This window comes from Equus caballus, chromosome 4 (assembly GCF_041296265.1).
Source record: "Equus caballus isolate H_3958 breed thoroughbred chromosome 4, TB-T2T, whole genome shotgun sequence".
NCBI lineage: Eukaryota > Metazoa > Chordata > Mammalia > Perissodactyla > Equidae > Equus > Equus caballus.
Window position 1 is genome coordinate 106,944,537 of NC_091687.1, and position 20,654 is coordinate 106,965,190.

At 59.7% G+C, this 20,654-nt stretch overlaps 1 protein-coding gene across 9 annotated transcripts in view; it reads right to left on the reverse strand.

Moving 5' to 3' along the window:
• Positions 1–8,321: 8,321 nt before the first annotated feature.
• Positions 8,322–20,654, reverse strand: part of KCNH2 (potassium voltage-gated channel subfamily H member 2) — a 33,488-nt gene continuing 21,155 nt past the window's right edge. For 3 of the 9 annotated variants that reach the window (XM_070264253.1, XM_070264250.1, XM_070264251.1), the window contains 9 exons: positions 15,689–16,117; positions 14,792–15,179; positions 14,267–14,466; positions 13,547–13,799; positions 12,218–12,411; positions 11,871–11,970; positions 10,921–11,193; positions 10,654–10,840; positions 8,322–8,875 (listed from right to left, as the gene is read on the reverse strand). In XM_070264253.1, the coding sequence (XP_070120354.1) occupies positions 8,443–8,875; positions 10,654–10,840; positions 10,921–11,193; positions 11,871–11,970; positions 12,218–12,411; positions 13,547–13,799; positions 14,267–14,466; positions 14,792–15,179; positions 15,689–16,117 (2,457 nt within the window). In that variant the 3' untranslated portion in view covers positions 8,322–8,442. 9 annotated transcript variants of the gene reach the window in all.

Genomic DNA, 20,654 nt, shown 5'->3' on the forward strand with positions numbered 1-20,654 from the left:
CCTACCACAAAGAGTCGTCACAGGACCGCGTGGCACCACATGTCACAGGAAAGCCACAGAGGATCACTGACAAGTCTTCATGGAGGAGGCCAACCACGAGTCCATCTCAGAGAACGAGAAGGACGCGACCAGGAGTAGCGGCAGCTCTGCTGGGTGCTCAGAGCAGGACCTTAACTATCTTCCAACTTTTCTCCCCCTCCTGGTTCCCAGTGAACCACAAGATACTGACGGGCGTGGCTGGGTCTCATACAACCATCATTGTGCCCAACACAACGGGTCTGGCCTGCGGCGGGCTAGAAGTTAGGAAGCCTTGTTTGCCCTTAACTCGCTGGCTTTGGCAACTTTGGGCCTCGTCCTTCTCCACTGAAAACTGAGGGGGATACACTGTGCTCTCTGAGGGATTTTCTTGACTCCCTGCCATTCTAGGCAGAACTCTTTAGAAAAATATTTTAATTGAAAACTATCCTGCTTTTGGTCGAGCAGTGAGATCAAGGACCTCAGCCATGGCCCGGGCTGCCGGGGGCTAAGCCAGGTCAGAGTCAGGGAGATGCCATCCCGTGAGGACAGTGTGCAGAGAGGGAAGTCCTGTTGGCATCGGTTACTTCCAACATACCAAGCATCTAGTCACAGGAGGTGCCTCTTTACCAAAGCCACTTGCAGCTCTTCAGCATTTCATTCATTTCCAAACCACAAATTTGACAGTTACCCAGGACATTCGACGTTGGCTGGTCAGTTGGCAAAGAGTCAGCAGAAATCCATGAGGAGTCCTTCTGCAGCGAGCTGCGCTTTGCCCCAACCCCTCCCCAGGGCTGTGTCTGATGCGAGCTGGGTCTCTAACAAGCTGCGGCACTTAGAGTCCCTTCCAGACCCTGCTCCTTCACCACATGCCTGAGGTCCCAAGAGGGCAGCCTCGGCTGGAGTTGCAGTCTGTGCCTCTGCAAGAGGGAAGCTAATTGGCTCAGGAATGGATTTTCCTAAGATCTGAGCTGAACAGCTCTGCCTAAAATCAAGATTTAGCTCCGTGTCTTCAGGACTGCCTGTGTGAAGGGACAGTGATGGCAGCTATCGGACGGAGCCAAGTCATCCTCAGATCTGCACCATGCTCTGATCTCCTGGAAGGTTTTTCGCCTCCCATTCTACTGTTTCCTTTGCATCTTCCTCGCCTCCCCTCTAACTCCCCATCTCTATGACTAGATGCCTCGTTATGAATCACTAATTATTATTTTGGGAAAACTTCTTGCTAATGAAAGGAAGGAAGGAAGGAAGGAAAGAAGGAAGCTTTATGGCAGCCACTTCTCCTTTCTAGGGGCGTGGTTAGTTCATCTCTGGGCCCATCAGATGCATGTCTGGATAGTGTCCCAGTGGCCTGGAAGGGTCCCTTAGAAGGAGAAGGGTAGGGCCCTGGGCAAGGTCATCTGAGAGCAGCCTGGAGAAACTTAGATCCAGCAAGAAGGAATCTGAGAGTCTGGGGGCAGGCTGGGGAAGTGAGGAAAAAGAAGAGTTAGAGAAGGTTTCTTCAGAAAGATGGGGGCCAACCAAGAGGGTCTTGGAAGGACTAGGAAGGCGGTCAGCCAGTGAGAAAGGCACTAACAAGGAGGCAGCCAAGAATTTAGGACTGGAATGTTTGAGAACATCTGAGATCATCTTTTAGGTTGTTTTCTTGGCTGTACAAGGAGACAACTTCCCCAGCTCTCACAATGACCCCCAAAATCTTCATTGACCATCTGCTATAGGCAACAGCCTGTGGTTGGTGGTGCTTTGCGATAATGAAGGAGGGGAGCAGTGTCCAGCTTGAGTCAGAGTGGCATGGAAGAGAGGTGGCATCAGGCACAGGAGCTAAAGCATACCAAGGAGACAGGTGCCTGCAGAGATGCAAGTCACAGGGGGATTAACCCAGAACAGAAGCCTCAGCCCTGGGGCATCCCCAGAAACATGGGGAGGCACTGGGCACACCCTACTCTCCGTGGGATGGGGCTCCAGCCATTTCTCAGCATCCTAAGGGAAGGGCTCCCCCAGAGCTGAAGGATGGGGGGCAGCTGGGCCACGACAGCAATCTCTCTTTAACCTAATCCTCACTCCCCCACGCTCCTTCCACCAGCACTGAGAATAACTCTTCCTCATGACCAGTCAGAATCCCACATAAAGCCCAACTTCCCCGCAGGACAATTCCGGAGCGCCTAGGGCAGCCTGACATTAAATAAAGCACTTGATGGTCATTTTCCCATCTGCTAAGAGTTTCATTCCACTTAGGCCGCTCAAGAGCATGGGAACAGCCTCATTTGACTTTCCTCGTGTCCCTAATCATCAAGTTCCCTCTGATTCTCCAGCTGTCATCACCTGGAGGAGCATAAAGAGGGAGCAACGCCAGTACATATGGCCGCCTTGCTGTGGGAGCCCCTCCAGACTGTTCCCCTAATGACTGATTTTCTCACCAGTTAGCATCTAAGTCTTTTGCAGCCAGACCTTATGCTATTGCTAATTTTAAAATAATGGTAAGCGGTCGTGCTAAATTCTTCTGCTCTGGTTTCTTAGCGATGGCTCTTGCAGACTTCCAACTCACTTATAAGGTATGATTATAAAATAATCAAGCTGATTATTTAAACAAATGCCTCAGAACACGTTCTCTCTCTTTTTTTTGGAAGACAAAAGTTAACCAAAAAAAAGAGAAAGTGAACTGTATTTGGACTTTGAGAAAATAAAGTATCAAGAATCACTTTATTTAAAATGCTGCTGCACTAAGATGATCAAGATAAATTGAGTTTTTGTAGGGTTTAATAACATGCACCTATGCAGTTTTAAGAACACCGTTACCATTCAATCTTTTACTAAATCTTCATTAATTTTCAGACCAACCACCCTTTACCGTATACAATTATCTAAAAATGTCTCAAAATAGTGACCTTGGAAGGCCTGTACTTCACATTCGTTCTGACGTTTTTGAGTACTAGAGATAGACTGACCCGCTGCCTGTGTCCTTCTTCTGGTCCCTGTGTGGTCATACCACCAGGACGCTGAGGAGGAAATGCCTCGTCCCGTGTGAGCCATGTAAGGTCTCATCTGAGAGGCCAGGCTGAACCCTTTCAGTTCCCATAGGACTGTCCACCAAAGGTGGGTCCCGCAGACCTGAAGTTGGAACTGAAAAGCCCCTGGAGAAATCTCTCTCAGCCTTGACCCTCAAAGGACAAATGAGCAGCCACACAGAGGGCAGGAGTGGGAGCCCTCCACACAGAGCAGCTGGGAAGTGGAGACTGGGAGCAAGACGTGCCAGTGGAGTGCCTGCAGCCTCCCAGCTCCACCACAGAGGCCTCTGGGGGAGATGCAAAGATGAGCAAGGCTCAGCCCGTGCCCTTCCGGAGGACAGACAAGAGAACAGGTGTGGTGTGGTGTGGTGAGCGCTCTCACAGAGGTCTGAGCCGAGCGCTAGAGGAGCTTCAGGTCAACTAGAAGCCTAGAGGAGTTCTGCTGGAGGAGGTGACGTCTGAGCTAGGACTTGAAGTGTGGAAGGGTTTCTCCAGACCAGGAAGGATGGAGCTGGCCTTACAAGAAGAGGGAAAGACTACGCAAATGCAGGAGAACGCGAGCACAGTTAACAGGACGTGATCTCGTGCCGCTGGAGCGCCAGGCATGTGGCAGAAGGAGGAAGAGGGTGAGTCTGGAAAGGAAGATGAGAACCCTCTGTGCCAAGCTGACACGGAGGGCTTTGTCCTGCAGGCAGAGAGGAGAAGACCATCTGTCCCTTCAGGACTGGGCCTGCTGCAGTCCATCTGCTTATGCAACACGGGCAGGTGGGTGGCAGAAAGGACCTGGCACACCCTGTGGCAGAACAGACCCTAGAAGTCACCTGGGCTGCCCCTGGGGGTATGGCCAGGCAGGTGACGTGGCGTCTGAGAGGGGGTGAGCTCAGCTGTGTCGGAAAGCAGAGGCAGGGGCTCCCCAAAGCTCAGGTGAGCAGTGGCCATCACAGGATGACCAGCTGTGCCCTGAGATGCCCACCAGAAGGGATTCCAGCCCCAGAGGGCACCAGGCAAGGTCACTAATTGTAACCCAGAGCAAGGACCAATCCCCACGCACTGAGCTGAGCCAACAGAACAGGGTGGAAGATGTAAACAGCATGGACTCTCAGGGGCCATTCCTGGGGTCCCAGACCCATGTCTGCTGATCAGCAGAGGAGACTCAGGGAAACCCCAGAGAGCCCCTCGCTCAGCCCTCATGGCCCAAGCTTGGCTGCATAGGAAGACACAGCCCCCCAAGTCAAGCACGCAGGCCCTTTCGACATTAAGGAATTTACTGCTAAGCTCTACCAAAATCTAGAAATGTCCATTTAGTAAACTGCCGTGTGCCTGTTCTAGGGGAGCTGCCATGCTTGGACAGAGACAAGGACACAGTGTAGCACAGAGGCAATGAGCCCCCATACCCGGCAGCCCAGCAGGGGGAGAGTGGGGTGGGGAGAGCAGAGGGTGCTGCAGCAACACAAAGGGGCTCCCAGCCCAAGGGAGGGGGCGCCCCAAGCACTTCCTAAAAGAGTCACCTGAGGACCAGCAGGAATTCACCAAAGGGTGCTCCAGAAGACACAAAAGTCTGCAGGGGACAGCAGGTTCTAGAAATCCCAGACCCTTGCAAAGGTCTCCTAGTCACTGTCCCTAGAGCAAGGGAGGCAGTGCCCAAGGGTTAAGCCAGCAGGCGGTGGCTCAGACTGCCTGGGTTCACACCCCAGCTCCACTCTCAGGAGGTGCCACCGCCCAGCTAGTTACTCCAGCCTCTTGGGGTTTGGTTTCAGGTGGCAGAGATAATGCTCATCACAAAGGATGTGCTCGATGAGTATCAATTACTCCCAGCTGTCCATGAAATGTGAGGTCTGCCACTGTCTGGGCTACGCTGAGGTGAGAGTCCAGGTAAGGGCAGGTGCAGAGGCCAGCTCCACCTGGACTCCGGGCAGGAGCTGAGTCACGAGGCCCGGCCACACCACTCCAGCCTCCACTCCTAGACCTTCAGGTGTAGAGGTGAGGGCAGGGGAGAAGCCTCGTCCTGCCCCTTCCATTCCTGCCCACAACCCCGGCCCAAACTCCACCTCCAGGCTCAGCTACCTGCCTTCTGAGCGTTGGCAACCACGTGGGTCTGTTTCCTCACTCACCACATCCCCCTCCAGCTCCTGCCTCACCCCTCTGGCCCTCTTGGTTTGGGAGAACCCTCAGCTCTGATGACTGCCACCCAACAGCTAGTGTCTGGCCCTGCAGGAGAGGAGGGGACTGCACCACCACACTTGCTCCGCCGCCCCCACCAAAAAAAGTCGCTGTGGCACTGGGAGCCCAGGTGATGGGGAAGGCCAGGGAGCAGGTCTGGTGCAGTGAGCAGTTGCCACAGAGCCGTGCAGCACAGGCATGAGAAGGGGCACAAAGGAGAACATGGTGACCCGGGGGCACCCAGGGCAAAAGGCCAGGGAACTGGGAAGATGCCCTCCTTCTGCTCCCTCCAGCCACAAGTGGCCTTCCCCAGCCACTTGGGTCCCTGACCCAGGGAGGAGGGCAGTGCTTCATTCATTCATTCATTCATTCATTCAGGAAACACTGAGTACATTCTAGTGCCAGGCACTGTTTGAGGCCCTGAAGAATCAATAGACCACACCCTCCCGGAGCTGGCATTCCCCATCTTATTGCCTTCAGGCAAGTAGAGGAAACAGCCATTTGTCTGACTGCAGGACCTGTCCTGGGATGCACAGTGGCTGCACAGTGCCCTACATCTCTTGTTCCTGAGCCCCAGGAACAAGATGCCCCTTAGACATCCCTTCTCCCAGGCTCACAGGCTAGTGGCTTCTAATTGGTTCTTCCTTTCCCTTCCAAAGCATTTTTACTGATGGTTTCTAACAAAATAAAAGATGAAGTGGAGCTTAAAAGGGTGGGCGATGCACAGTGAACAATGGTGTCCCTGGAGGAAAATAGCCCGCCGTGAGGCTGTACTCCCAGGGGGCTGTGGAATTACAGGAAGTGGAGCTCCACCCACCCCTCCCCAACACACCTGAGAACCCCAGAGCCCAGGGATGCAGCAAAGACCCCACGAGCTGCAGACAGCCTGAGGCTGGGGCCCCACTATGGGTGGTCTAGGCAGCCTTCTGCCTTAAGCAGACCCTGCCCAAGAACTTGATCCAGCCCAACAGTGCACTCCAGGGTCACAGACACAGCTACGGTTTACAGCTCATACGTTACTCATATGTTGGGCGGAGCATGACCCCCAGACTGGCAGGGGGAGTGGGCTGTCACCCGGCCAAGGGAAAGGAGGGCCAGAGCAGCCTGGGAATGGGAGTCAGAGAGAGTCTCCATGCTGGACTCCCACACTGGGCTGCATGGCCCATTCACAGCACCCCTGCCTGCCTCTCAGGCCCACCAAGGCCAAGGTGTGAGCCCAGGGATCCTACCTGGCAGCAGGTGACTGACTGAGGGGCCTGGCATGGTGAAACGACAGTGTCACACCTGACACAAAGCCTAGAGTCCATGAGCAAAAGTTCCTCTCCTTCCCCTCCCCATGCCCACCAACAAGGGCCCTGACTCACTGGCCTGACCCCCAGCCCCTCCCCGAGGCTCTCCCGGCCCCCACCACTGTACTGGGACAGAGTGGTGCAAATCAGGGCTGAGCTCCTAGGATGAAGATGCTCCAAGGACGAGGGCGGACTGTAACAAGGAGGAGACAGCGCCCTAGTGGGGACCCGGCCCAACACCCCCAGCCCCAGCATGCCAGGTGCCCCAGGCTCCATCTCCACCTTTCCTTCTCACCACCAGCCCCACGGTGGCCTCTGCCTGTGTCTGTCTCCTACCCCGGGCTGAGATCCCGAGGGTTTCTGCTTGCCTCCGGAGGCCATGAGCTGACTCCGAATCCAGGGAATCCCCCCAGCCAGCCCCCCCACCTCACACTCACAAACATCACCTCACCAGGAAAGGCTGTATGTGAACTCCCAAACCACAAACAGATGCGTGCTCACACTCATGTGTACACACATGTGACACGTATGTTCACGTGTGGCAGATCCTGTCACCCTTCCTGCCTGGCCTGCCTCTCTCTGTCACTCCTCTCTACCTCTGACCCTGGTGTCTCACCCTTCTCCCCATCTCTATGTTCCATGTACGGCCCCCTCCCCCAGACACAGTGCACACAAGCCCCTCCCTGGTCACACCTGGTGGGAGGGGAGCCAGGACCCTGGTGCAGAAGGGCCTGGACATGGGGAGACTCTATCCATTCTCTCCTACCTGCTGGGGCACAGTGAGAACCCTCCAGGCTGCTCAGAGACCTGGGCCTCTCCTCCCAGTGCCCACCCCCGCCCAGGCATGGGCAGTGAGAAGGGCTGCATTTGACTTTAAAGCAAGGCTAACAAACCCACCCCAAGGGGTCAGGGGTTTGGGGTTAAGTGGGAAACCAAGGCCTTTGGCAGCACCTCAGTAGAGCTGGCCACTGCCCATCGGCTCCTCCTGCTGGCTGGCAGCTGCCCTGCCACGGCCACCACATGGCCACTCCTCAGGAAAACTGTGTGTCCTCACAAGGCCAGCAGCATGCACACACACACACATGCACACACGCACATGCACACACATGTGGCACCACCCTTCACTGGCTGCAGGACGTCCGTTCCGTCTTGTTCCTCCAGGAATGGGAATGAGCCATCCAGATACTTCTACCCTCTTCAGGCAGTTCCTCTGTGATCAAGGATGGGAGGTGACCAAGCCATTGAGGCGATCAAGGTGAGCCCATCGGCAGCAGACACCAGGGAGCTCCGCGCCGGGCCGGGAAAGCCAGCGCGACCAGAGATGGATCAGTGTGTGGCCCAGTGATGTGGGGTCTGTGTGAGCCTGGGTTAAGGTCACGATAAGGCCCAGTCACGGGGCAGGGGGTATGGGCCAGGACTTAAGCCAATACAGCCCCAGGTTAGGGTCAGTGTGGGCTGGGCCCACAAACTGTGTAAGGGGACAAGAGGATGGGGGATTAGCCGTCAGTTTGGGGGCACCTTTGGGAGCCAGAATGCCACCCAGGCAACAGGGCCCTGAGGGACTGGCCACAGGCCTGGCACCCCATTAGAACTACCTCCATATTCAAAACAGTCTGAGTGGTTCTCTGCTATCCTGAATCCAGGGCCACATGGAAGCAGGACCCTACAGAGGCAGGAAGCACCCCCCACGGCATACACCCCACACCCAAATATCAGGGCCGTCCCTGCAGGCCCTGTGCACGCAGACAGATACACCCAGATTCCTGCAGAAAGGCCAGTGCACACGTACACACGTGAATGTGAACACATGACACAGCATGCTGACAGCTGCACCCTCCCAGCACCACGAGAGTCTCCTCAGGATAATTATTTATTATTCATAGTCATCAGCATCTTCATTAATTATTCATATGATCCTTAATTATTATCCTTAACAATAAGAGCAGTAAATAGCAGAAAAGTCCTTGAGGTGCCTAAGGCCCAGGGCCGGGTGCCTCCGGGCAGTTAGACCAGCTACTGCCCCCAGGGCAGTGGGGGGACCACAGACCCCCATCCACTGCCCAGCCCCGCCCCTGCCCCTCCCACTGGGGTCCAGGGGACACAGGAGGAGATGGTCCCCGAGGGCTGAGGGAGGGGCCCTGCCTTCTCGTTCCTCTCCCCTCTGCAGCCAGGGCCTCCCGGGCAGGCCTTGAGGGGAGGGGCCCAGGCAGTGCACTGAACCCTGGGTGAGCCACGTGTCCACAGTGGGCAGCCCCACTAACTGCCCGGGTCTGAGCCGTGTCTGTGCAGGGGCTGGGAGGTGAGGGCCCCCAGCTGGCCCGGCAGGGAGAGGCGTCGAGTGGGGCCGTCTTGGGGAAGCTCTGGGGCCCCCGGAGGGAGCTCCTCGCACGCCATGAACTGGGAAACCTGGAAAGACCACAGAGCGTGAGAGGCAAGAAGCCCGCGGAAGGGGAGGAAGGGGCTGGAGGGGCGGTCAGAGGACAAAGAGGGTCCAGAGAACCAGGTGACAGAGGACAGGAGGACAGAAGAGGGGAAAAGGAGATAGGCCAAGGCAGAGCAGGCCTCAGACCACAAAGGCAAGGGGCTGAGATCGGAAGTAGAGAAATGTGTTCTCAGTGGGCAAGAGCCACCCCGGGCAGCTGGGAGCCGTGGGAGCTCCCACTCGATACAGGGGAGAACTCGAGGCCACAGCCACCTCCTTCCCCAGGGGATGCAGGAGCTCAATCCACACCCAATCCGGAATAAGGGGCCCTGAATTGGGACAAAAGCTAGGACAGAAAGAGAAACAAGCCTTCTTCCTCCAATCTAGAAAGAACTCGGGGACCTAGAAACAGAGGCGGGCTGGCAGCCAGGCCCCGGAAGGCCAGGGAGAGTGCCAGGGCAGGCGGGAGGGGGTTTGTGGGTGCTGACGAGTCTGCTGTGAGATCTCTGCGGGGGAGGCTGTGAAGGGAGACTGGCACATTTGCTGACGTGGGCCCTGGTGTCTGCAAACAGGAGCAGGCAGCATATGGGAGGGGGAGCAGATGCCAGAGGAAGGGGGGAGCAGATCCCAGGCCCCTCTCGTAGCCAGAGGAGCCCCCTTCTCAGGGTCCAGACACAGCTGTCAGGGGGCCAGGAGCCCGCATGTCCACTCAGGAGAGGACAAGGGGCCACAGAGGCCCATCTCCGGCAGGAGGAGAGAGATGCGGGCACCACCCTGGGGCTTAGCCAAGCCCGCACGACAGCCCTGCAAAGCGGCCAGCATGAGCAATTGGTGGGCAGCAGAGTCAGAGCGGGGGTACCAGTCACAGCAGGCACCTGGGACCCTGTCCCAAGGGTGTGCTGGCACACGGCACCCACTACCACGCCTCAGGGTCAATCAGTCCCCTCCTTGGAGACCACTGGCAGCCATGACACAGGCCCCATGAGTAGATCTGCCGTTCAGGTGACACTAGAGGAACACACCCAGCTGTCTGGGGGCTTTCCTGCCTTGTCCTGTGGTCCTGTGGTCCTCTGCCCCTAGCTCCTGAAGCAGCCCTCCTCTAGGAGCACAGCCTGGGAGGAGGGCAGGAATGGGGGGCAGGTGGACAGAGGGGAGGCTGGGGCCCAGGGCCACAAAGAAAGGACAGCAAAGCAGATTTGCAGAGTGGAATCAGGGCGGAGAAGGCAGGGCTGGGTGCCAGGGCGGGAAGGGGCTTTGGGACTTACCTGAGAAAGCGAGTCCAGGGTGAGAGTGGGGATGGGGCTGACAGGCAGGAGAGGGGAGGTGGAGGTGGGGCCGGGCCCCGGGGTGGTCACAGCACTGTAGGCTGGAGGGACCAGTGTCATCTGTCTCTGCAGTAGCTGCAGGACGGTGGCCATGTCTGCACTCAGCCGCGTCTCCAGCCTGGGGCAACAAGGAGGAGGACGCTCTGGGTCTCGGGGAAGTGGACATATCAGTAACTGTGACTTCAGGACCACCCCATGGACGGACAGCTGGTCAACCCCAGACACTCTTCATTTTAGGTGTGACAGCCCCCAGCTCAGTTCTGAATGGAAGGAGAGGGTCAAGCTGCCAGACACACAGACAGGCCTACCCAGAGCTGACACTCTCCCTTCACCCCACAATACTGCCAGAAACCCATAGATCGCACACCACCTTACCAGACCCTCCCCCTCGACACACACAGCTGGGGGCTAAGCTGGATCCCTGGGGTCGCCCTCACCTGTTAAGCTGCCTCTGAAGGGCGTCCAGCCTGCTCTCCACATCGCCCCGGGGCCGCCGGCCAGGGCTGGAAAGAGGGATGTTGAGGAGGCTGGGGGCGGGGGCGGGGCAGCGAGGCAGCTCCTGGTACTGGCGGCCCCGACTATCCCCCCAGAAGCTGAAGATGTTGGACACTCCCGAGAAGGCGCCTGGAGCCAGAGAGCTGGGTTGAGAGCCCGGAGAGACCCCACACCTGCCCGCCCGCCAGCCTGGGGCAGCCTCACTCTACCTGACAGCGGGTTACATGTGTCACTGCTCTTCTCGCAGTCCTCAATCAGGGGCTCCCCACCCGGCGGCTCTCCGGGGGGCCTGGGGCTGGAGAAGGGCACCAGGCGGAGGGGGCTGGAGCTGCGGCCTGGGCCCTCATCCTCACTGCTCTCAGGGCTGGAGGGGCCACTGGACGGGCTTTCCCCCCACGGGCCCCCTGGCCGGCCCCGGCTACTGGGCCCTGCCCCCGCCCGGCCCGGCCCCAAGGCCGACACCTCCCCTGGCTGTTCCGGGTCTGTGGGAAACAGAGAATGGGCCTCAGAGAGGGCAGGGGGCAGAGGGGCAGGGAGGGCAGAGGAGCGGAGGGGAGGGCAGGGGAGGGGAGGTGATGGAGCAGGCCTGCAAGAGGACTGTGGCAGGAGGGCCTGGTTTGTCCCCATTGTTGCGTCTATCTTTCATCGACCCTCAAGCGGACTGAGAACTCCCGGGAGTGGGACCGGGTCGTCTCTGATCGCTGGCCACCCAAGCACCGGCAGTGGCACTGCTGGGCGGCGCTCTCTGGGACCCCTGGGCCCTCAGTCCCCGTTGCTGGCCCCCTTGCCCTCTTTGGTCCTTTCTCTTGTCCCCTGATCAGTTCAAGGCAGCGCCCACCAGGACGTCAGCCCTGTAAGGACCAAAGAAACTTAGGTATGCCCCTGCCCTAGAGGGCAGAAGAGGGCTTCCAGGAGGAGGAGACAGTTCAAGTGAACCTGAAAGGATGGGCAGCGTTTAGACAGCTGGGGTGAGGGGTGCGGGGCACTGAAGGTAGGCGCACGAATGTCTGTGGAGCCTGGGTGGAGCAGATGCGGCTGACCCGGGGCTCCACCCTCCTCCCCGCCTCCTCTGGACCACCCCTTTGGCCCCGTCCCGCTCACCGGCACCGCCCACCCTATCCCCTCTCCTTCCCCCCATCCCCTCCCCTCCCCCCCTCACCCTTGTCGGTGCGTCTGCGGAAGGACAGCTTGCGCTTGCGTTGCCGGTTGAAGCCGCCCTCCAGCTCTGTGCTGCCGGGAGAGCCGGGGATCATGTTGGTCTGGAACCAAGAGCGGTGTCAGGGCCCTTCGGCCCTGCCAGGTGGGGCCCAAAGCCCCTCATAAGCACAGAGAAGGTGGGGCTGGCAGCTCCCGCTCCAGGGAAGCCTCCCTCTGCCCCAGGACGAGGGTTGAGGCTGAGGCTGGGACTTTCACAACCTTGTCTGAGGCAGGGAAACGGCCCGAGGGGAGGGCGCACAGAGAAGGGGCAGCCACCCAGGGTGCAGACCGCGGGGTCAGCCCACTCACGTCTCGAAGGTTGAAGGTGATCTCCAGGCTGGACCAGAAGTGGTCGGAGAACTCGGGGTACATGTCCAGCACCTCCAGCAGGTCGTCCCGGTGGATCTTGTGCAGGTCGCAGTAGGTGAGGGCCCGCACATCCCCATTGGACTTGCCAGGCCGCGCATACAGGTTCAGAGGCTCTCCGAAGATGTCATTCTTCCCTGGAGGCCACCGAGAGGGGGGCTCAGCCCCTGGGGCGGCAGAGGCAGCAGGCTCCTGTCTTCCAGGCATTCTCACCCCAGGCCCGGCGCCTCCCCTCAATCTCGTCACCCACCGGCCAGCCCCAGCCCCATTCCCGCCCCCCTACAAAGGCGGGACCACGTAGCCAGCAGAGCCCTGTTGGTAAAGAGCAGGGAACCTCCCATCTTTGTGCCTCCAGCTCCTGGAACCAGCCAGTGGCACCAGCCTGCGTTCCCCACCCTGCCCATGGCCCTGGTTCCCCTGGGTTCTAACTCGACTTCTACCCCCAAACCCCACATCCCAAACACCCTCCTGGCCAACCACTGCACTCTCATAAATAGTGTTCTTCAAACTACAGATCATAACACAGTAGTGAATCAAGACCAGCATTTTGTTTACTGAAAGAAAATAGGATAGCATAGCTTAGCACAACACAGAACAGAAAACACCAGAAGGCACCATGTGTAGTAGGGCCAAGTGTTATGTGGTGAAACTAGTTTTAGCTGTGTTTGGGGGTGTTCGTGGAGCGAGGGTATGTGTTCTTACTGAACTGAGAAATAAAAACCTAAAAGGACCCCCCATGACACATCTGCCCTAAGGTGTACAGGGTCAAGGGAAAGACAGAGAGCAGGACGTCCCCTGCCCAGGCACACCTGCCCAGGTGCACAGGTAGGGCGGAAAGGAAGGGAGGGAAGGCGGGGAGGGGCAGGACTCCCTTTGCTTTGGAGATGACGAGGGCCAGGCTTGGCTGTATCGCAGGAGGCTGTAGGGAACTTCGAATTTCCTTAGTAAAATCAGAGGCACAGCCTCCCTCCACTGCCCACCTTGAAGCATCTGGATTTGGTCCTGTTTTAAGGAAGCAAGAGTGTCGCTGCCTGGGGGGAGATCCCGAAGAGAGGCAGAATCTGGGAGCCCCCAGAGGTTAGCAGCCCCACCCCGTGTGCGGCTCCTTCTCACTGCCCCCCGTGGAGGGCCTGAGCTGGGGTGAATTAAAAGAGCCCAAGGTCTCTGCAGGCAGTCCCGGGTCCACAGCCCCAGTGGCTGTGTCCTCAGAGGGCTCGGATGTCTCCAGGCCATGGCGGGCATTTCCAGCCCAGGGCCTGGTCCCTGCCGTACCCAGGATGGCCACGACGACATCGCCCCGCAGGATCTCGATGGAGCCCCGGGAGATGAAGTAGAGGGCGGTGAGCAGGTCCCCGGCGTGCACCAGCGTGTCCCCTGGCGGTGCGTGTGTCGTCTTGAACTTCATGGCCAGGGCCCGCAGGCAGCCTTTGGTGGCCCCTCGGAAGGGCTTGCAATGTTGCAGCAGCGAGCGGTTCAGGTGCAGGCAGATGTCTGCCTGCAGGCACTCCGGGAAGCCCTTCAGCACCTGGGGGAGGTGGGGCGGCTCAGCATGCCCTCCCCTGGAACCCATTCCCACACCCCGCCCCAGAGGAGGCCCTGGGACGAGCATGGGGGGTCCAGTGTGGAAGGGAGGGATCTGGGTGCCCATTCCATCTCCACCCCTTCTAGCCGTGCACCCTTGGGGATGACACCTCACTGCCCTAGACCTCCATTTCCTTATGTTTAAGGTGTGGGGACCAATTCCTGCCTGGGGCTGTTGTGAGGATTAAACGCATCACCCATACGCAAGGGCCTGATCTGGCCTGCCCCAAAGTGAGAGCTCTCCCAGTAAATGAGCTCCATTAGCAAAAGGAGGGTAACAGCTCTCAGGGTTACAGCACTAACTGTGACCACCTGAACCACAGTGTGATGCTGGGAGGGGAGACATGTTCACTGCATGACCCCAATCCCTCCAGCCCCCCAGCAGCCCATCACGCGGCCCAGTGGCCTCACCGCGTTCATGTCGATGCCGTTGGTGTAGGACCAGGCGTGCTGGAAATACTCCTCAAGGCGCTGGCGCAGCGGGTTAGGGATCTGGTGGAAGCGGATGAACTCCCGCACCCGGAGCATTTGCGTGTGGTAGCGGGCTGTGCCCGAGTATAGCCGCTGGATGATGGCTGACACGTTGCCAAAGATGCTGGCGTACATGAGGGCTGGGGGCAGGGGCGAGTGGGGCCGTCAGCATCAAAGGGACCCCGCCGGCCCCTGCACCCAGTCAATGACACACGCAGTCACGTCTCAGTGTAAGCACACAAACGAGATGCACAAACACAGAAGCCCAGGCACACACGCCCCGGGACTCTGCCTTGTGCCTCTTCCCTGGCATCCTGGCTCCCAACACGCCACGATGGTGGCCTCTGGCATCTCTAAGTCCCAAGAGCCCACTCCAGCCCCTCTGGCATCCTCCCCACCCTCCACCTTGGGCTCTTCCCAGACCCGGTGCCACTCTCCCCCGCCCACCCGGATGGGCACACTCACAGCCAATGAGCATGACACAAATGGAGAAGATCTTCTCTGAGTTGGTGTTGGGGGAGACATTGCCGAAGCCCACGCTAGTGAGGCTGCTGAAGGTGAAGTAGAGGGCCGTGACATACTTGTCCTTGATGGACGGGCCACCCAGGCCACTGCTGTTGTAGGGCTTGCCGATCTGGTCGCCCAGGTTGTGCAGCCAGCCGATGCGGGAGTCCATGTGCGGCTGCTCCATGTTGCCGATGGCGTACCAGATGCAAGCCAGCCAGTGCGCGATGAGCGCAAAGGTGCACATGAGCAGGAAGAGCACCGCTGCCCCGTACTCCGAGTAGCGGTCCAGCTTCCGTGCGACGCGCACCAGTCGCAGCAGCCGCGCCGTCTTCAGGAGCCCGATCAGCTGCGGTGGGAGGGGGACATTAAGTGTGGGGGCAAATGAGGATGGGGGCACTGCAGTACTGGGGGACATCAGCGGTAAGATCCCCAAAGACTTCCTCCCAGAACCTCCTCCTAATTGAAGCGCCCTCCACATGCTGCGCCCAGAACAGAATCCCATTAATCTTTGCTAGCTTTGTGAACAGAGGGCTCATGGTCCCCATAGTAACAATGAGGAAACTGGGACTCCGAAAGGGTCAACACCCACAGTAAGGTGCCTGGCCAGAACGCCCACAGCTTTTGTGTGAATGAGAAGACAGTGGCCTTTTTTGAAAGACAAATTAGAAAAAGGCGCCCCCTCTGGACCTCTATAACCAGTGAGTGGCTGGTATGGAGCGGGAGCGGGTGCTGGTTGGTGGCACCCGCCATGCCTCTGCAGGCCTTTCCCTCGCCACCTTCTCTGCCCCACCACCTCCCACCACCTTCTCTCCCTTTCCCCACATCCTCTTTGCCTCTACCTCCCTGCCAACCCACCTCCTCAGAGCCAGAACCGAAGATGAGCAGGTCAAAGGGGATGGCAGCCACCATGTCGATGAGGAACCAGCCCTTGAAGTAGTGGACGGCGATGCGGCCAGGGTGGCTGACCACCTCCTCGTTGGCATTGACATAGGTGGTGCGGAAGTTGATGAGGATGTCCACGATGAACATGATATCCACGATGAGGTCCACCACTGCCAGGGGCTGGCAGGCATAGCCACAGTCGGTGGCCGGGGGGCCCTCTTCCGTCTCCTTCAGCAGGAAGGCAGCCGAGTAGGGCGTGAAGACGGCCGTGTAGATGACCAGCAGCAGGATGAGCCAGTCCCACACGGCCTTGAAGGGGCTGTAGTGCAGGATGGTCCAGCGGTGGATGCGTGGCGCCTGCAGCTTGTACTCCGGCAGCACATCAGCACCCAGAGACAGGACCTGGACAGGCAAGGGAGGTGGAGAGGAGGGCATGATGTCCAGCCGGCATCTGGGGCAGGGGAAGACAGGCCATGGGACCTCTAGGGTGGGAGCAGGTAACATCTCTGCTGGGGCGTCCAAAGAAGAGGACAAGCAGAGTAAGGAGGGAGGCCAAAAAGTTTCAATCAGAATACCTACCCCTCAGCCAAGGGGCCACAGCCACCGACCAACCCTCAACCTGGGCACTACAGTTCCCCATGCAGCATGGGGACCTCCTGGCTGGTGACCTGAGTCTAGGGCACCGTGCAGTAATGCCCAGAAGTACTGCTCCCCACCAGCGATGCAGACCCACACCTACGGATATAACTCCCACCATGCAATCTTGCCCACACTGGCCAAACACCACACACACACACCATCGGCTCAGTCCAGAAAATGCTCCAAGGGCTACGGCTCCCTGCCTGGGCGATGGCCTCAGGAGTCATAGCCTCAGCACATCACTGCAGTTCCCTACGAGTCCCACTGCTGGTGGTCCAGGGACTGAGGGCCTAATGGTTTCTTCATGCCGCTGGCCCAAGGATACCAGCCACCCAGACTCAGGCTCCTTGGCCTCCACTGGGGAGAGACCAAGTCACTCCCAGTCCTCTCTCCCCCAGCCCCCTCTCCCCCGAAGCCCAGGGCAGCCCTCAGTCCTTGCGCTCCCACACTCCTACACCAGTGCACTAAGCCCTAACCCAGCCAGAGATGGGCCTACGTGTACACAGAGGGACATGCACACAACAGACATTCAGAAGGGACACACCCAGCTCTGTACAGGCTCACCTTCATATCCTTCACTGTCTAGATCAGGTAGCAGCAGCCACACCACTCTCTCCCCAAGCAAACTAGGAAGGGCAGAGGCTGGCTTCCCTACACTGTCCCAGGAGCTGCATCTGTCCCCCTGTGCCCTCCCCCAGGCCCTCAGAGTCCTCTCTTACGAACATTTGACTCAACCCAAAATCCCCCTCCCCAAGCTCTCTCAGCCTGGCCCTGCCATCCCTGGGCAGCCCCAAACCCAAGGCCTGGCCCACCCCCTTGAGAGCCAAGATTGCCGGCCCTGTTCCCAGCAGTTCTGAGTGCCAGGGCCCCACAACTTCAGGCTCCTGGGCTGCGAGGGCGTGGTGGGTGGAGCCTCAAAGACTTCCATTCATAACCAAGCTGGGGCATCCCCTGGGCCCACCCTCACCAGACAGACTGTTTAGAGAACAAGTCCTTAAAGGAAGTAACAGGAAGTTAAAATGGGCCATAGTTAGGGGTTTGGCCACCCTGGGGTGGCCACGGGAGCTCCAGTGGCAAGTGATAGGTGCGGGGAACAGCTGGGGCCTGGAGCAGAGGAGGGAGCATGTGGCTCCTAGGCCGCCACTTCTGCCCTGCCTTCAGCCCAAGACACTTGCTCCTTAAGGCAGAAAGCATGGGGTGGCAGCCTTACAGAGATCAAGTGGGGATTAAAAAAACAGACCTGGCCAGGGCCCCCGCAGACAAGGGAGCAGAAGAAGGTAACTGTCCCTGGATGGAGCTCCTCCCAGTGCCTGAGAGGCCCAACCCCCTGGGGCTGTGCTGGACCACACCTGACAACAGCGATCCTGCCCCCCGAGTCTGCCCATGGCAGGACCAGCCCAATGCACAAATGCACATGCATGGGGCAAGCCCAGGATACAAGGCCTGGACCCGCAGACCTCATCTCACAGGGACCAGGCCCCGCTCTGCAACCAGCAGCTTACCATATGGCCTCAGGCCAGGTGTGTAACCCCCCCTTGACCTGTTGTCCCGCAGAACACAAGCTCATTTAAGCCAAACTCTGGGCTCCTCTGTGGATTGAAAGAATCCCCCCATACCTGTCCCCCAGCGGGAAGAGCATGTGAGCCGCGGCAGAGAGCTCAGGTGCCAAGGGAGACAGTGGCAGGGATGAGATTCTCAGGCATCTGCCATCTGCCCAGAGCCTCCTGCAGGATCTCTGACAGAAGCCCCCTGGGGGCAGAGAGGTGGCTCCCAGGAGGTGCCTACAGAGTCATCAGCCTGGGGGACCACAGCCCAGCCACCAGCACCTCAGGCTGCCCAGGAAGAGGCAAGCCAGGTGTCTCAGCTCAGCCTGCCCTCACCACCATCCAGTGGCCTCTGACCCCCACCCTGCTCAGAGTCCAGCCTCCAAGCCTGGACCCCTGAAGCAGCCCACGCCTCACTCGCTGCTGCAGGGTCCACCTCCAGCACACAGAGTGCGGGAGCATGGAGCCTCAGCGCCTCCATGCCAGGCTTGGCTGCTGCCCGCCAGCCCTCTCGCTGTCCCTGCCCGCTGGGGGAGGTGGGATGGGAGCAGGAGGCTGGCTCCTCTCCTCCCCAGTCTCCCTGCTATCCTCTCTGGTCACCCATTTCATTCCTGTTTTCCTTATCCTACCTTTGCATTTTGAGCTAGAAGACCGTAGGCCCGGGAAGCCTTGGGAGAGGGAAGCTCCCTGTCAAGGAAAGCACTGTCCCCCAGCCCAGTGGGCATAAAGAGGAGCAAGCTGGAACCAAGAGCAAGATGAACAGGGACCCCGTGCCTCAAACTCTCCTGCTTCTCAGAAGCCCTCTCCCGGCCTGGTGCCAGAGCCCTCTGGACCGCATCCGACTTGCTGCCGCCTGTCTCAGTGCCCCAGCCCCGGAAGGGAGGGGGAGGAGCTGGGGGTCACCTACCTCCTGGGCCACCAGGCTGGAGATGCGCACGGCCCGCCGCACCCGGCCTTTCTGGGCCCTGGGTTGCAGAGCCCCTGTCCTGCTTGCCTTCCCTGCTGGGGCCGCCATGGAGGACTTGGCTCCCCCCAGCCTGCCTGCCCTGGGGCCTGAGGGCCCAGCCAGCACCTCACCTGCGCCCCAGCAGCAGTCCCAGCCCAGGCTGCGCCCCAGAGGCTGGCGGCCTGGCTCCCAGGACAGCCTCTGGCATGAAGCCAGGGTCGCCGGGGCTGGGCCCGGGGCTGGGGTCACCCTGGCAGTGAGTGTGGACAGCAGCCCGCCTGGCTCTGGCTGCCCATGGTCCCCTGGTGCGGGCCCCGCTGCCAGGGTGCTGTGCTCTGCCTGCTGCCAGCCCAGCAGCGGCGCCGCGGTCGGAACCTCGGCTCCTCCAGCCGGCCCCTCCTCCTCCCTGTCCCCACCCCCACGAGGCACACTGGGCTCCCCCGCCCCGCCCCAGCAGGCCAGCGCCCCCTCCCCCGCGGCCGGCTCCAGGCTCCTGCTGCAGCCGCTCCTGCAGCCCGCGCCCCTCCCCCTCCCCGGCGGCCCGGACTGTCACCGCAGATTAATGGTCTCCCCAACACCCCCGCCCCGCCAGTCCAGTGCCCAGCCAGCCAGAGTCAGACAGACACCCAGAGATGGAGAGGCCGCCCGTTGACCGGCAGAGCCAGGAACACACGCACAGGCTGACACATATAGACCCACACGCGCAGACCACAACAACACAACAGGCACATGCTGCGGGCACAGGAGCAGGGCAGATGCCAGGGCTCCAGGTGGGAACAAGACAGAGGCGGTGGGGGGGAGGCAGTGAGGGGGAGGCAGCCAGATATAGGGCCTCGGGTGTGGAGGAACATTCTGGAGTCAAGGCCAAGGGGCTGGAGACCTGGCAGGGACCCAGGGAGCCAGAGGCGGTGGGAGCAGGGCCAGGAGGAGGGCCGAGGAGGCAGGCGGGGCAAGCAAACGGGCAGCTCCCTTCCTCAGGCCAACTTGGGGAGCTGCTGTGGACGGGGCAGGAGAGGGCATGGGGAACTGGGGTGCAGCAGGTGTGGGACAGGAGCCCCCACTGTCCCAGGCTTCTCCCTGACTGCAGGGATTCCCACTCCTGATCCTCCGTCAGGATGCAAAGGAGGAGCTGGGATGGCCTGGGCAGTGGGGTGGTGCAGGCCTTCTGGCTGCCAGGAGGGGGCAGGAGACCAGGCTGGCCCTGCCACCGGGCAGTGTTGGGCAATGCCCCCAAAGGCTGGCAGTCCCCTCTGGCCCAGGATTCACGGACTTGATCCCTCCATCCCCCCATATCTGTGCCCCCACCACCATACCCTCCCCTCACAATGTGGGAAGGCAACCCTCCTCTCCTGTGCCTTACGGAAAGGGTGTGCACCTCCAGGCCATCCTGGCCCTAGCACCAGGCCCCCACTCTCCTCCTGGCTCATCACCTTGGGCTAGAAGAATCAAGACCCCCGACCTTGACCTCTGTGGCCCCTTCTAACTTGAGGCCTCTTGTTGGTTGCCCCCACTGCTCCCCTCCCCACACCCTGTGAGCAGGCCCTGTTGTGTCCCTGTGGCTGACTTCTCCTGCCCACCCTGACTGTCTCAGGTGCCCAGCCTCAACTGCACTGTCCTCCCTGTGCCCCGTCAACCTGTCCTCTAGACCTGCCGTGTCCCAAGGCCACCTCCCGTCCAGTCTCCCTTTCTCCAGGACCTCCCAGACTGTTCTCTACCTCATCCAAGCTCCAGAATTAACACCCCCAGCCAGCAGGTCTGCCCACCCTCAAGAGGCCCTCACTGACTGGACCCCTCCACCCCACCTTTGACC